This window comes from Taurulus bubalis (genome assembly GCF_910589615.1).
Source record: "Taurulus bubalis genome assembly, chromosome: 10".
Lineage (NCBI taxonomy): Eukaryota > Metazoa > Chordata > Actinopteri > Perciformes > Cottidae > Taurulus > Taurulus bubalis.
The window spans coordinates 28,085,473-28,101,720 of record NC_136598.1 but is presented as its reverse complement, the minus strand read 5'-3'; the positions used below and the strand labels follow the sequence as shown (position 1 = coordinate 28,101,720).

General features: G+C 38.1%; 1 protein-coding gene across 1 annotated transcript; it reads right to left on the bottom strand.

Moving 5' to 3' along the window:
* Positions 1 to 12,981: 12,981 nt before the first annotated feature.
* On the bottom strand, positions 12,982 to 15,731 carry sst1.1 (somatostatin 1, tandem duplicate 1; the record flags this gene model as incomplete). The annotated part of the gene is made up of 2 exons (XM_079225119.1): positions 12,982 to 13,188; positions 15,594 to 15,731. The coding sequence occupies 2 exons, from the start codon at positions 15,729 to 15,731 to the stop codon at positions 12,982 to 12,984; spliced, it is 345 nt and encodes a 114-aa protein (XP_079081245.1).
* Between the last annotated feature and the right edge of the window lie 517 nt (positions 15,732 to 16,248).

Below are 16,248 nucleotides of genomic sequence, written 5' to 3'. Positions count from 1 at the left end.
AATAATATATTGATATTTTGATCCTTTATGTTCTTGTTGATCCATTATGTTCTTTTTGATCCTTTATGTTCTTGTTGATCCTTTACGTTCTTGTTGATCCTTTACGTTCTTTTTGATCCTTTCTGTTCTTTTTGATCCTTTATGTTCTTGTTGATCCTATATGTTCTTGTTGATCCTTTACATTCTTTTTGATCCTTTATGTTCTTTTTGATCCTTTATATTCTTGTTGATCCTTTCATGTTCTTTTTGATCCTTTATGTTCCTTTTGATCCTTTACGTTCTTTTTGATCCTTTATATTCTTTTTGATCCTTTACGTTCTTTTTGATCATTTATGTTCTTTTTGGTCCTTTACGTTCTTTTTGATCATTTATGTTCTTTTTGGTCCTTTATTTTCTTTTTGATCCTCTATGTTCTTTTTTGTCCTTTACGTTCTTTTTGATCGTTTATGTTCTTTTTGATCCTTTACGTTCTTTTTGATCATTTATGTTCTTTTTGATCCTTTATGTTCTTTTTGATCCTTTATGTTCTTTTTGATCGTTTATGTTCTTTTTGATCATTTATGTTCTTTTTGATCCTCTACATTCTTTTTGATTATTTATGTTCTTTTTGATCCTTTATGTTCTTTTGGATCCGTTATGTTCTTTTTGATCCTTTACGTTCTTTTTGATCCCTTTTGTTCTTTTTGATCGTTTATGTTCTTTTTGATCGTTTATGTTCTTTTTGATCCTTTACGTTCTTTTTGATCCTTTATGTTCTTTTTGATTCTTTACGTTCTTTTTGATTATTTATGTTCTTTTGGATCCGTTATGTTCTTTTTGATCCTTTACGTTCTTTTTGATCCCTTTTGTTCTTTTTGATCGTTTATGTTCTTTTTGATCGTTTATGTTCTTTTTGATCATTTATGTTCTTTTTGATCCTCTATGTTCTTTTTGATTATTTATGTTCTTTTTGATCCTTTATGTTCTTTTGGATCCGTTATGTTTTTTTTTTTTATCCTTTACGTTCTTTTTGATCCTTTATGTTCTTGTTGATCCTTTATGTTCTTGTTGATCATTAATGTTCTTTTTGATCCTTTTTGTTCTTGTTGATCCTATATGTTCTTGTTGATCCTTTACATTCTTTTTGATCCTTTATGTTCTTTTTGATCCTTTATATTCTTGTTGATCCTTTCATGTTCTTTTTGATCCTTTATGTTCCTTTTGATCCTTTACGTTCTTTTTGATCCTCTATGTTCTTTTTGATCCTTTACGTTCTTTTTGATCATTTATGTTCTTTTTGGTCCTTTATTTTCTTTTTGATCCTCTATGTTCTTTTTTATCCTTTACGTTCTTTTTGATCGTTTATGTTCTTTTTGATCCTTTACGTTCTTTTTGATCATTTATGTTCTTTTTGATCCTCTACATTCTTTTTGATTATTTATGTTCTTTTTGATCCTTTATGTTCTTTTGGATCCGTTATGTTCTTTTTGATCCTTTACGTTCTTTTTGATCCCTTTTGTTCTTTTTGATCGTTTATGTTCTTTTTGATCTTTATGTTCTTTTTGATCCTTTACGTTCTTTTTGATCCCTTTTGTTCTTTTTGATCCTTTATGTTCTTTTTGATCGTTTATGTTCTTTTTGATCATTTATGTTCTTTTTGATCCTCTACGTTCTTTTTGATTATTTATGTTCTTTTTGATCCTTTATGTTCTTTTGGATCCGTTATGTTCTTTTTGATCATTTATGTTCTTTTTGATCCTTTACGTTATTTTTGATCCGTTACGTTCTTTTTGATCCCTTTTGTTCTTTTTGATCCTTTTATGTTCTTTTTGATTCTTTATGTTCTTTTTGATCCTTTACGTTCTTTTTGATCCTTTATGTTCTTTTTGATCCTTTACGTTCTTTTTGATTGTTTATGCTATTTTTGATCCTTTATTTTCTTTTTGATCCCTTATGTTCTTTTTGATCATTTATGTTCTTTTTGATCCTTTACGTTCTTTTTGATCCTTTACGTTCTTTTTGATCATTTATGTTCTTTTTGATCCTTTATTTGCTTTTTGATCATTTATGTTCTTTTTGATCCTTTACGTTCTTTTTGATCATTTATGTTGTTTTTGATCCTTTATTTTCTTTTTGATCATTTATGTTCTTTTTGATCGTTTATGTTATTTTTGATCCTTTATTTTATTTTTGATCCCTTATGTTTTTTTTGATCATTTATGTAATTTTTGATCCTTTATTTTATTTTTGATCCCTTATGTTCTTTTTGATTATTAATAATAATAATAGTAATAATAATAATAATAATAATAACAAAGATATGAAAACACATAAAATCATTAATGATCATCAACTCAAAGCAGGAAACAGGAAGTGGAAACAATACAGTTTCTTCAAAGAACCTCAGGAGAGGAACGTGAAGCTGAGGAGATGGTTCCACTGGTTCCACTGGTTCCACTGGTTCCACTGGTCTCAGTCTGCAGGGACACATACTTCTGTGTACTTCTACTTCACAACCTCAGAGTTAAATATTGGACTTTTAAAAATAAGAGTTTTTAGACAAAAACAGAAAAGTTTGTAAACATGAAACAGGCGTTTAAAAAAGTCTGAAAATATGAAAAAATATATTATAAAAGCTAATTTTGATGAAGTGTGGACTCACGGCGCCTCCTGCTGGTCTCAAACACACAGCACACCTGAAACCAGTGAAACCAGTTCTTAATAATAATAATAATAATAATAATAGGACATCCATTCATCTGGAAGATTTATAAGCAACACAAATGATAAACAGTAAAATAATTTAATAAAAACAGTAAATGATCACGTTTATTTATATTTTAGGATATGCACTGATATTTTCTTTACTATGCTTTACTAATATCTTATAATAAAAAAATAAATAATTTTTAATAAAAATTAATAATAATAATTAAAAATAATTTAATAAAAACAGTAAATGATCACGTTTATTTATATTTTAAAGATATACATTTATATTTTCTTTCAAAATATTTACTATAATTTATACATTATTTTACTGCCATATTTTGGGGGATATATGAAATACAATAAAGTAAAACTGACATTTAAGATGTCAGCAGCTTCCTGGGCTGTGATTGGTCAGGTGGTTGTGGGCGGAGCTTCAGGCTTAGTGTTTTGATGTCCAGCAGATGGCGGACTGAGATCATGGACCAGGACCAGGACCCGCACCAGGACCAGGACCAGGACTAGGACCAGGACCAGGACCTGGACAAGGACCAGGACAAGGACCAGGATAAGGACCAGGACCTGAACCAGGACCAGGATAAGGACCAGGACCAGGATAAGGACCAGGACCAAGACCAGGACCAGGACCAGGATAAGGACCAGGACCAGGATAAGGACCAGGACCAGGACTAGGAGCAGGATAAGGACCAGGACCAGGACCAGGATAAGGACCAGGACCAGGATAAGGACCAGGATAAGGACCAGGACCAGGGCCAGGACCTGAACCAGGACCAGGACCAGGACCAGGATAAGGACCAGGATAAGGACCAGGACCAGGATAAGGACTAGGACCAGGACCAGGACCAGGACCTGGATGCGGACCAGGATAAGGACCAAGACTAGGACCAGGATAAGGACAAGGACCAGGACAAGGACCAGGACCAGGGCCTGAACCAGGACCAGGATAAGGACCAGGACCAGGACTAGGACCAGGACCAGGACCATGACCAGGATTAGGACCAGGACCAGGACCAGGACCAGGATAAGGACCAGGATAAGGACCAAGACTAGGACCAGGATAAGGACAAGGACCAGGACAAGGACCAGGACCAGGGCCTGAACCAGGACCAGGATAAGGACCAGGACCAGGACTAGGACCAGGACCAAGACCAGGACCAGGACCAGGATTAGGACCAGGACCAGGACCAGGATAAGGACCAGGATAAGGACCAGGACCAGGATAAGGACCAGGATAAGGACCAGGACCAGGATAAGGACCAGGACCAGGATAAGGACCAGGACCAGGACCAGGATAAGGACCAGGATAAGGATAAAGACCAGGACCAGGATAAGGACCAGGAACAGGACCAGGACCAGGATAATCATATATTATATGATATACTTTGTATACTTCACTATACTGTCTTAGTAGTACTACTATTACAATTACATTGCACCTTATACTACTATACCGATCTTTATTATACTATACCAAGTTATGAAGATACTAAATACTATATTAATGCCTCAGGGGGAAAACTACAGACTACAGGAGAGTTAATGGGAGAAGACCATAATACATAGTTTATATACATAATACATAGTTTATACATATATAATACATAGTTTATATATACATAATACATAGTTTATACATACATAATACATATTTTATACATACATAATACATAGTTTATATATACATAATACATAGTTTATACATACATAATACATAGTTTATATATATAATACATAGTTGATATACATAATACATAGTATATATATAAAATACATAGTTCATATACATAATACATAGTATATATAAAATACATAGTTTATATACATAATACATAGTATATATATAAAATACATAGTTTATATACATAATACATAGGGTATATACATAATACATAGTATATATATAAAATACATAGTCTATATACATAATACATAGTATATATAAAATACATAGTTTATATACATAATACATAGGGTATATACATAATACATAGTATATATATATATATATATATATATATATATATATAAAAAATACATAGTCTATATATATAAAATACATAGTTTATATACATAATACATAGTATGTATACATAATAGCATAGTATATACTGTCTATATATATAAAATACATAGTGTATATACATAATACATAGTATATATACAGAATACATAGTATGTATACATAATGCATAGTATATACTGTATATATAATACATAGTGTATATACATAATACATAGTATGCATACATAATACATAGTATATACTGTCTATATATAAAATACATAGTATATATACACAATACATAGTATATATACAGAATACATAGTTTGTATACATAATGCATAGTATATACTGTATATATAATACATAGTGTATATATATAATACATTGTATGTATACATAATGCATAGTATATATTGTCTATATATATAAAATGCATAGTGTATATACATAATACATAGTATATACTGTTTATATGTATAAAATACATAGTGTATATACATAATACATTGTATGTATACATAATGCATAGTATATACTGTCTATATATAAAATACATAGTGTATATACATATCACATAGTATATACTGTCTATATATAAAATACATAGTGTATAAACATAATACATAGTATATACTGTCTATATATACGTAGTGTATAAACATAATACATAGTATATACTGTCTATATATACATAGTGTATATACATAATATATAATATATATACTGCGATGCGATGGTATGTGGTTGTCGCGGATGCTAAACCTTAGGCATGGGAGGAGTTCGGGGAGGCCATGGAGAAGGGCTTCCTGTTGGCCTCAAGGAAGTTCTGGCAAAGCATCCGACGGCTCAGGAAGGGAAAGCAGGGCCTACAAGGGAACTGGCCAAAATATGTGCTAATTGTCAGCCGTTTTGCATTGCGCCGAGTGCTAATTGTCAAAAATGTGACACGGTGTCTTCGATATTTGACAATTGGGAAAATGTGACAAATGGAACACATTAACATGGCGCCGATTGGGAACAAAACTGACAAATGGCCACACGGATGACAAATGGGGCATGAAGGTGTGTTGAACTACGAAATCCTGCGGGGGGCGACATTTTACAAATAATTGATTCTGTGACAGATTGGAACTATACTGACAATAGGACTAAAGTATTTTGTTTCATGCAAATGTGGGAGTGCATTGTGACGTTTAGGGCCATTTGTGCCAATTGGAACAAATATTCCTCAAATCATCTGAAAGTCCTTGAAAGTCCTTGAATGACCTTGAAAGTCCTTGAATGACCTTGAATGACCTTGAAAAGCTTGAAAAGGTTGGAAATTTGTTATTATTCCAAACTAATATTTTAAATCAGGTACGGTGGACAACAGAGGACTCTCTTCAAGGATCAGTTGGTTTTAACTAGCTAGCATGCTGCTACCGGAAGTTAGCTTTCTATAGGGTCTACATACGTGTGCTTTTAGTATGTCATTTAAGGCATCCAGGGCAATTGTTCCACCAAGTTTCAAGCACTTTGGAACTTTTTCTAAGGGAGCTTTTGACCTTTGAATGTGTGAATTTGGGTGTTTTGGTTTTTTTTAAACCACTCCCACGCAGCGATGCTAAGGGCTAGCGTGGTATAAATGACATGGTTGGGCCCCATTTGGGAGTGGCTACAACCTGAAAAAGAAAGCTAAGCTCTGACATGTTTAGAAAAAAATGACCTTCAAACTGAACAATATCAACCCCACGACCTCATTGTAGGCCCCTTGCAGAGTGTCTGTGCAAAATCTGGAGTCTTTAGAACTAATCTATGAGATATTATGACCATTCTTAAAATTGACTGCCGTATGGGACCATTTGTGACGATTGAGCTCATTTTGAGTAAGGAATCAAGAATCCTTGTAATTCAAAAATGACAATTCGACTACATTAACATGGGCAAAATAGTTAGTCTAATTGTCCCTGTCTGTGACAAATGGGTCATTTCCAGACAATTGGGTCATTTTCAAAAGTGCATTTTTTGAAAAAGGCCTTTCAGAGGCCTTTCTCGACTCGAGTGACATTTTCCTGGGTGCACTTGAAACACTTTAAAATCACTTTTTTGCACAAAACTAGAGTATGGTAGACATCAGAGGATGCTCTACTGGGGCCAGTTGGTTTTAAGTAGCTAGCATGCTACTACCGGAAGTTAGCTTTCTAGAGGGTCTAGAGACTTGTGCTTTTAGAATCCTATTCAGGGCTTCCAGGACCCATCCAGTTTCAAGCACTTTCAATCTTTCTCTGAGGAGATATGAACCTTTGAAGGAGTGAAATTGGTGTTTTTGGGGGTTCTTTAAGCCACTCCCAGGCAGCGTTGCTAACGGTTACGAAGCCACATCCGGCATGGTTGGACTCCATTTGGGAGTGGCTACAACCTCAAAAAGAAAGCTAAGCTCTAGCACGTTCAGAACAAAAAAAGCCCCGATCGGCCCAGACTCTTCAGGTGGTCTCAGGTTCGTTAAGTCCTAGACCCTCTCCAAATCTTGGATTTTATGCTGCCAATTAAGCCTTTTGGTTGTTTTTAAGGGGATTTCACCCCATGATCTCATTGTAGGCCCTGTCCTGAGTGTCTGTGAGAAAAACGGGAGTTTAGATATTAATATTTAGAGGATTATGGCCATTTTTGCACTTGTCAAAAAAGATCAAAGGGCAACATCGTTAGGGTCGGGTTCAGGCCCTTAACTTGCAGCTTTTGGCCCCAGATTTGAGACTCTGTATGTTGAGAAGCCCCTCTTTGAATAGGAAGATAATGCACATCTCTAAGTGGTTTTAAAGTAATTAATTTGAATTAAAAGACTTTTTTCAAGATTTTGCCATTGACAATTGGCATAATTTTTGGAGTTTGGTACCCGGCCAATTCCTTCTTGTGAATGTTTTAGAGGAGATTTCACCTCATGGCCTCATTGTAGGCACTGTCCTGAGTGTCTGTGAGAAAAATGGGAGTTTAAATACTAATATTTAGGGAATTATTGCAATTTTTACATTAACAAAATATAAGGGAATTGGGGTCAAATGTCACACTTTGGGCCTGTATTAGGGGGTCTTGCCTTGTAGCGTTTCGCCCCAGATTTCAGGGGATGAATGTTGAGAAGCCCCTCTTTGAATAGGAAAAGAATGCACATCTCTAAGTTCATGTAAAGTAATTATTCTGAATTAAAAGACTGGTCTCAAGATTTCTCAACTGACAATTGAACTAAATTTGAGTAAGGACTCAAGTATCCTTATAATTCAAAAATGACAATTCAACTACATTAACATGGGAAAAATAGTTAGTCTAATTGTCACATGCTCTACTGGTTTTAGCTAGCTAGCATTCTGCTACCGGAAGTTATTTTTCTAGAGGGTCTGCAGACTTGTGCTTTTAGTATGTCATTTAAGGCTTCCAGAGCAATGTTCCCACCAAGTTTCAAGCAGTTTGGACCTTTTTCTAAGGGAGTTTTTCACCTTTGAAAGTGTGAATTTGGGTGTTTTTGGGGTTTTTAAACCACTCCCACGCAGCGTGGCTAAGGGCTAGAGTGGTATAAAGTACATGGTTGGAACCCATTTGATAGTGGCCACACCTTTAAAAAGAACAGTTGTGACTGTTTTGGAGGCCTTAACTTGCAGCTTTTGGCCCCAAATTTGACGGTATGTATGTTGAGAAGCCCCTCTTAATTTAGGAAAATCCACATCTCTAAGTGGTTTTAAAGTAATTAATTTGAATTAAAAGACTGTTGAATTGTCTTTTTTATGAATTATAAGGATTACTGATTCCTTACAAAATGACAATTAGACTACATTAACATGGGCCGAATACTTAGTCTAATTGTCAATTGCCACTGACAATTAGACTAGTAAGTATTCGGCCCATGTTAACGTAGTCGAATTGTCATTTTTTGAATTATAAGGATCATTGATTCCTTATTGAAAATTCGGCCACACGTGGCAAAGTCCAAGTGTGTGTTTTTTAAATTGTTCCTGAGGTATTGGGTCCAAAATGTTCGCCATTTAACGTTGATTCGAGATATCTATGTCTCATTGTGTAGCTTTTCCAGATGTCAACTACAGCTATCGGTCCCAGATTGGATGCTATCTATGTTGAGAAGCCCCCCTATCGCTACCAGACTGGATGGTATCCTTGGCTGGGTACAGCTGAGTCAATGAGACCCCCCTGGAGGTCCAAGACCTTTATAACGGACTTAGCAGACCTGGTCCGGGTCCCACCAAAGTGATAAGGACCCCCGTGCAGGTCCAGACCTGTACCCAGACTAAGTGCTCCTTGTCTGGGTACAGCTGAGTCATCAGGAGCCCCTGTAGGACCAAGACCTTTATGAGGTACTTGGCAGACCTGGTCCGGGTCCCACCAAAGTGAACAGGACTCCCATGCATGTCTCAGACCTTTACCCAGACTTAGTGCTCCTTGTCTGGGTACAGCTGAGTCATCAGGAGCCCCTGTAGGACCAGACTTAGCAGACCTGGTCTGGGTCTTAGATAACCAGGGGCCTGGGACTTAGATCACCAGGGCTCTGAGGGTCTTAGATAACCAGGGGCCTGGGACTTAGATCACCAGGGCTCTGAGGGTCTTAGATAACCAGGGGCCTGGGACTTAGATCACCAGGGCTCTGGAAAGGAAAAAAAGTTGTAAATCAGACAGAGTCCAGCCAATCACTTACCTTTGAGATATCATGGACATTCTTACATTGGTAAAAAAAAAAAAGCACAAATATATGGTTATTTTCGTCACTTTTTACACTTTGGACCCGTGTTTGGACCCTTTAACTTGCAGCTTGTGGCCCCAGATTTGAGGGTATGTATGTTGAGAAGCCCCTCTTAATTTAGGAAAAGAATCCACATCTCTAAGTGGTTTTAAAGAAATTAATTTGAATTAAAAGACTGTTGAATTGTCTTTTTTTGAATTATAAGGATTATTGATTCCTTACAAAATGACAATTCGACTACATTAACGTGGGCCGAATACTTAGTCTAATTGTCAACTGACAATTAGACTAAGTATTCGGCCCACGTTAATGTAGGGCACGTCCAACTGGTAGGAGACCCCGGGGAAGACCGAGGACACGCTGGAGGGATCATATCTCCCGGCTGGCCTTGGAACGCCTCGGGGTCCCAGAATGAGCTGGAAAGTGTTGCAGTGAGAGGGAAGCCTGGGTCGGCCTGATGGACCTGCTGCCACCGAGACCCGACCCCGGATAACACACACACACACACACACACACACACACACACACACACACACACACACACACACACACACACACACACACACACACACACACACACACACACACAGCTGTAATTAAAGCTCATTAGAGTTTATTGAAGCGTTTAGAAACGCTGAACAGCTTCCTGTTCATTAAGAGGATGTGACTGACGAGTCAAGTGTCATCACTGCTGCACCTGCAGATCACAACAGGAAGTACACGTATACCTGCAGTACAAGTACTTCTACACACTGTGGAAATACTCCAAGTACTGCAATCAAAACCAGACTGAAGGATCCTTTACCAGGTCCTGAAGCAGTCTCAGTCTAGTCCTGGTCCTGAATAGTCTCAGTCTAGTCCTGGTCCTGAATAGTCTCAGTCTAGTCCTGGTCCTCATGACCTCAGTTCACCGTGGATAGACCCAGATCCATCTCAACCTGCAGCCTTGATGTTGTACTTGTATGCTACTTTCGACTGAACGTCTGTGTGTGTGTGTGTGTCTGTGTGTGTGTGTGTGTCTCAGCTGTCAATCATCAGCTCTCATTAAGGTTTAATTCCTGAAAGCTTTTCTTAACAAAGAGTTAATGAATGAAAAGAGCTGCTAATCTGACTGCAGCAGCTGCTACCCCCCCCCCCCCCCCACACACACACACACCCACCCACGCACACACACACACACACACACACACACACACACCCACCCACGCACACACACACACACACACACACACACACACACACACACACACACACACACACTCACACACACACACACACACACACACACACACACACCCACCCACGCACACACACACACACACACACACACACACACACACCCACGCACACACACACACACACACACACACACACACACACACACACACACACTCACACACACACACACACACACACACACACACACACACACACACACACACACACACCTCCTTAGTCCTTATCCCTTCGTCCTTATCCCTTAGTCATTTGTCCTTATCCCTTAGTCCTTAGTCCTTATCCCTCAGTCCTGATTCCTTAATCCTTAGTCCTGATCCCTTAATCCTTAGTCCTTATCCCTTTGTCCTGATTCCTTAGTCCTTAGTCCTTATCCCTTCATCCTTAGTCCTTATCCCATAGTCCTGATCCCTTAGTCCTTAGTCCTTATCCCTTAATCCTTAGTCCTGATCAATTAGTCCTTCGTCCTTATCCCTTAGTCCTGATCCCTTAGTCCTTAGTCCTTATCCCTTAATCCTTATCCCTTATCCCTTAGTCCTTATCCCATAGTCCTGATCCCTTAGTCCTTATCCCTTAATCCTTAGTCCTGATCAATTAGTCCTTTGTCCTTATCCCTTAGTCCTGATCCCTTAGTCCTTAGTCCTTATCCCTTAATCCTTAGTCCTTATCCCTTAGTCCTGATCCCTTAGTCCTTATCTCTTAGTCCTTAGTCCTTATCCCTTAGTCCTTAGTCCTTATTCCTTAATCCTTAGTCCTTATCCTTTAGTCCTAAAATAGTCCTAAATCCTAAATCCTAAATCCTTAGTCCTTAGTCCTTATAAGGTTTTTTGTTCTGAAGCTGCAGGAACACATACAAAGACTCTGCATCCAGACGACCTGTTGATGTGTTTGTTTGTTCCTCTGACAACGTGAGGTCAGGTGACCAGCGCCCTGTGGCCTCACAGAGGCTCTTTTACTCTTTAACTATTTACTCTTTAACTCTTTAACTCTTTACTTTTACTTTAACTCTTAACTCTTTAACTCTTTACTTTTACTTTAACTTTTAACTCTTTAACTCTTTAATTTTACTTTAACTTTTAACTCTAACTCTTTAACTCTTTAATTTTACTTTAACTCTTTAACTCTTTAACTCTTTAACTCTTTACTTTTACTTTAACTTTTAACTCTTTAACTCTTTAATTTTACTTTAACTTTTAACTCTAACTCTTTAACTCTTTAATTTTACTTTAACTCTTTAACTCTTTAACTCTTTAACTCTTTACTTTTACTTTAACTCTTAACTCTTTAACTCTTTACTTTTACTTTAACTTTTAACTCTTTAACTCTTTAATTTTACTTTAACTTTTAACTCTTTAACTCTTTAATTTTACTTTAACTTTTAACTCTAACTCTTTAACTCTTTAATTTTACTTTAACTCTTTAACTCTTTAACTCTTTAACTCTTTACTTTTACTTTAACTTTTAACTCTTTAACTCTTTAACTCTTTAACTCTTTACTTTTACTTTAATTTTTCACTCTTTAACTCTTTACTTTTACTTTAACTCTTAACTCTTTAACTCTTTAACTCTTTAACTCTTTACTTTTACTTTAACTCTTAACTCTTTAACTCTTTAACTCTTTACTTTTACTTTAACTCTTAACTCTTTAACTCTTTAACTATTTAACTCTTTACTTTTACTTTAACTCTTAACTCTTTAACTCTTTACTTTTACTTTAACTCTTAACTCTTTAACTCTTTACTTTTACTTTAACTGTTAACTCTTTAACTCTTTAACTATTTAACTCTTTACTTTTACTTTAACTGTTAACTGTTAACTCTTTAACTCTTAATTATTTACTCTTTAAGGCTTTACTCTTTACTCTTTAACTCTTTAACACTAACTCTTTTGCTCTTTAACTTTTTACACTTTACTCTTTCACTCTTAATTAACTCGTTACTCTTTAACTCTTAATTAACTCTTTACTTCATCTCTGTACTCTTTAGCTCTTGAACTCTTTATATCTTTAACACTTTCACTCTTTAACTCTTTAGATTCATGAGGAAGAGCTTGATGATGATGAGCTTCACTATGATGAAGAGCAGACACCAGCCAGCGTTTGTCTCAAATTGATTTTATTCAAACCGACAATTAAAAATAGTTTCATCGTTACATTCAGAAAGAATCCGCTCAGAAAAATCTCAGCAATTCGTCCAAACTATTGAGAGTCGGATCCACACGGTTTCTGTACAGGAGGAAGAGGAGGAGGAAGAGGAGGAGCAAGAGGAGGAGGAAGAGGAGGAGGAAGAGGAGGAGGAGGAGGAGGAGGCTCTCAGCAGGAAGTGAAGGTCTTCCAGAAGAAGTTCTTGCAGCCGGCTTTCCTCTCCCGGGGGGCGAGCAGCGGCCCGGCGGCTCGTTCCAGATCCACGTGGAGGTCTTGGGCTTCTCCTTCAGCCAGAGGGCGGTTCTGCTCCTCCAGAACCTCGTTCTCCAGGAGGTCCGACAGGAGCAGCTCCACCAGCGAGGCGCGGGACACGTCCTGAGAACCAGAGAGAGGCGCGGGACATTAATAACTTAAACCATAATTAAGAAGTGTAAAACCACAGCCTTAAAAATAAACAACAATGTGACAATATTAAAAAGTAAATAAAAAATTCAAGAAAGTCAAGGTGTCCTAAAAATACAGAAACAATGTTAATATTAAACAAAACAAAAACATCATTTGAATTGCTTTATTTTTATCCATGCTCCTGATTTATATTAAAATTTAGAAATGTTGACGTTTAAAAACGTTTACAAATGTTAAATGTCTTTATTGGTACATCCTTTTTAACATATATATGACATATATATCCATATGTTTTTTATTTTTAGAAAAATATTTGGAAGCAGCACGTTCCATGTAAGATTTGACGTTTTTGTATCATGTTTAAAAGTGAATACAAGACTCTTTGATATTAATGTTGGACAGAATTATTTAACATCAGAACATATGACCCAAATAAATGCAAATAAACAATTTTAATTAAACTGAACCTTAATTATTAATAGTAAGTATTGATCAATAACAGTTAACTGAATTTCTTTGTTCAGAACTTTGTTTTATTGAACAATATATTCATTATTTAATGGAGTCATTTTTACAGATAAATATGAATCATGAAAATATAATATGAATCAAAATGGTTTCATATCATGCTTTCCAAATTAATAAAAAGTGGAAATATTGAATTATCGTCCTTTTTTTACAGAAAGAACAAAAAGAAAAATGTTTTAGTTCTAAGATAAATTGTAAAATGTAAAATATAAAATATAAAGGATAAAGGATCAAATATAAAATATAAAGGATAAAATATAAATATTAAAAATATTAAAAAATATATAAATGTAAAATATGAAGGATAAAATATAAAGGATAACATATATAATATAAAATATAAAGGATAAAGGATAACATAAAATATACAAGAAAGACAAAACAGATAAAAATAGAAGATACAAAGATTATAAATATAATACATTTAAAGTGTTAGATTAAGTTAAACAACAAATGAACTGAAATAACTTGAAGTCAACATCATTAAAAGAAAGGTATTTAAAATAAATATATTTTAATTATTAAATCCCAATTTATCATCTTAAATATTTAATATGTTCACTTCCTACTGACTGACGTCAAATCATATGTTCTGTATATTCATCTGATATAGAAACAAATTATCAAAACACTGAAAACATTCAAATAACAAAACAGTCCTGGTCCTGCTCTCTGGTCCTGGTCTCTGGTCCTGTTGTCAGGTCCTGTTGTCAGGTCCTGGTCTCTGGTCCTGGTCTCTGGTCCTGGTCTCTGGTCCTGGTCTCAGGTCCTGCTCTCAGGTCTCAGGTCTCAGGTCTCAGGTCTCTGGTCCTGGTCTCAGGTCTCAGGTCTCAGGTCCTGGTCTCAGGTCTCTGGTCCTGGTCTCAGGTCTCAGGTCTCAGGTCCTGGTCCTGGTCTCTGGTCCTGCTCTTAGGTCTCAGGTCTCAGGTCCTGCTCTCAGGTCCTGGTCTCTGGTCCTGGTCTCAGGTCCTGGTCTCTGGTCCTGGTCTCAGGTCCTGGTTTCTGGTCCTGCTCTCAGGTCCTGGTCTCTGGTCTCAGGTCTCTGGTCTCTGGTCCTGGTCTCTGGTCCTGGTCTCAGGTCCTGGTCTCTGGTCCTGGTCTCTGGTCCTGGTCTCAGGTCCTGGTCTCTGGTCCTGCTCTCAGGTCCTGGTCTCTGGTCCTGCTCTCAGGTCCTGGTCTCTGGTCTCAGGTCTCTGGTCTCAGGTCCTGGTCTCTGGTCCTGGTCTATGGTCCTGGTCTATGGTCCTGGTCTATGGTCCTGGTCTCTGGTCCTGGTCTCTGGTCCTGGTCTCTGGTCCTGGTCTCAGGTCTCAGGTCTCAGGTCTCAGGTCCTGGTCTCAGGTCCTGGTCTCAGGTCTCAGGTCTCAGGTCCTGGTCTCAGGTCCTGGTCTCTGGTCCTGGTCTCTGGTCCTGGTCTCAAGTCTCAGGTCTCAGGTCTCAGGTCTCAGGTCTCAGGTCCTGGTCTCTGGTCCTGGTCTCAGGTATCTGGTCCTGGTCTCTGGTCTCTGGTCCTGGTCTCTGGTCTCAGGTCCTGGTCTCTGGTCTCTGGTCTCAGGTCCTGGTCTCAGGTCCTGGTCTCTGGTCTCAGGTCCTGGTCTCAGGTCTCAGGTCCTGGTCTCTGGTCCTGGTCTCTGGTCTCAGGTCTCTGGTCCTGGTCTCTGGTCCTGGTCTCTGGTCTCAGGTCCTGGTCTCAGGTCTCAGGTCTCAGGTCCTGGTCTCTGGTCCTGGTCTCTGGTCTCAGGTCTCTGGTCCTGGTCTCTGGTCTCAGGTCCTGGTCTCTGGTCTCAGGTCTCAGGTCCTGGTCTCTGGTCCTGGTCTCTGGTCCTGGTCTCTGGTCCTGGTCTCACCTGTCTGTCTCCCAGCATGGGGGTCCGGTGCAGCAGCAGCTGTAGTTTGGAGTCTCTCTGCGCGGCGGAGACGCAGCTGAAGGAGGCGCTGAGGGAGAGGAGGAGCAGCAGGAGGCGCGAGGAGGAGCCCATCTTCATCATCTTCATCACCTGTCTGTCTGTCTGTCTGTGGGTCTGCAGGTCTGTAGGTCTCAGGATCTTCTGGGTCTGTCCCGTGAGAGAGCGGCTCTTTTATACAGCCGGCTGACGTCTGTAGAGGGGGGGGGGTGACTGATGATGATGATGATGATGATGATGATGGCTCCACCGCCCCCCGCTTTAGTGAAATGAGCCGTTTTAAACACTTTCCTTTCCTTCCTGCTGCTTCCTTCAGTTTCTCAGCTGGAGGCTGGCGGACTCCCACAGGGCCGCTAGGAGCCCAGACCGGGTCCCAGACCGGGTCCCAGACCAGGTCCCCACGTTTCACTTGTTCCTCGATCCATTAGCGATCAATAGATCTCTATTCATCAATCCATCAGCGATCAATTGATCACTTTGTAGCCGTTTTGTCTCTTTGTAGTTGTTTTGTTTCTCTTTGTAGCCATTTTGTCTCTTTATAGTTGTTTTGTGTCTCTTCGTAGTCGTTTTGTTTCTCTTTGTAGCCGTTTTGTCTCTT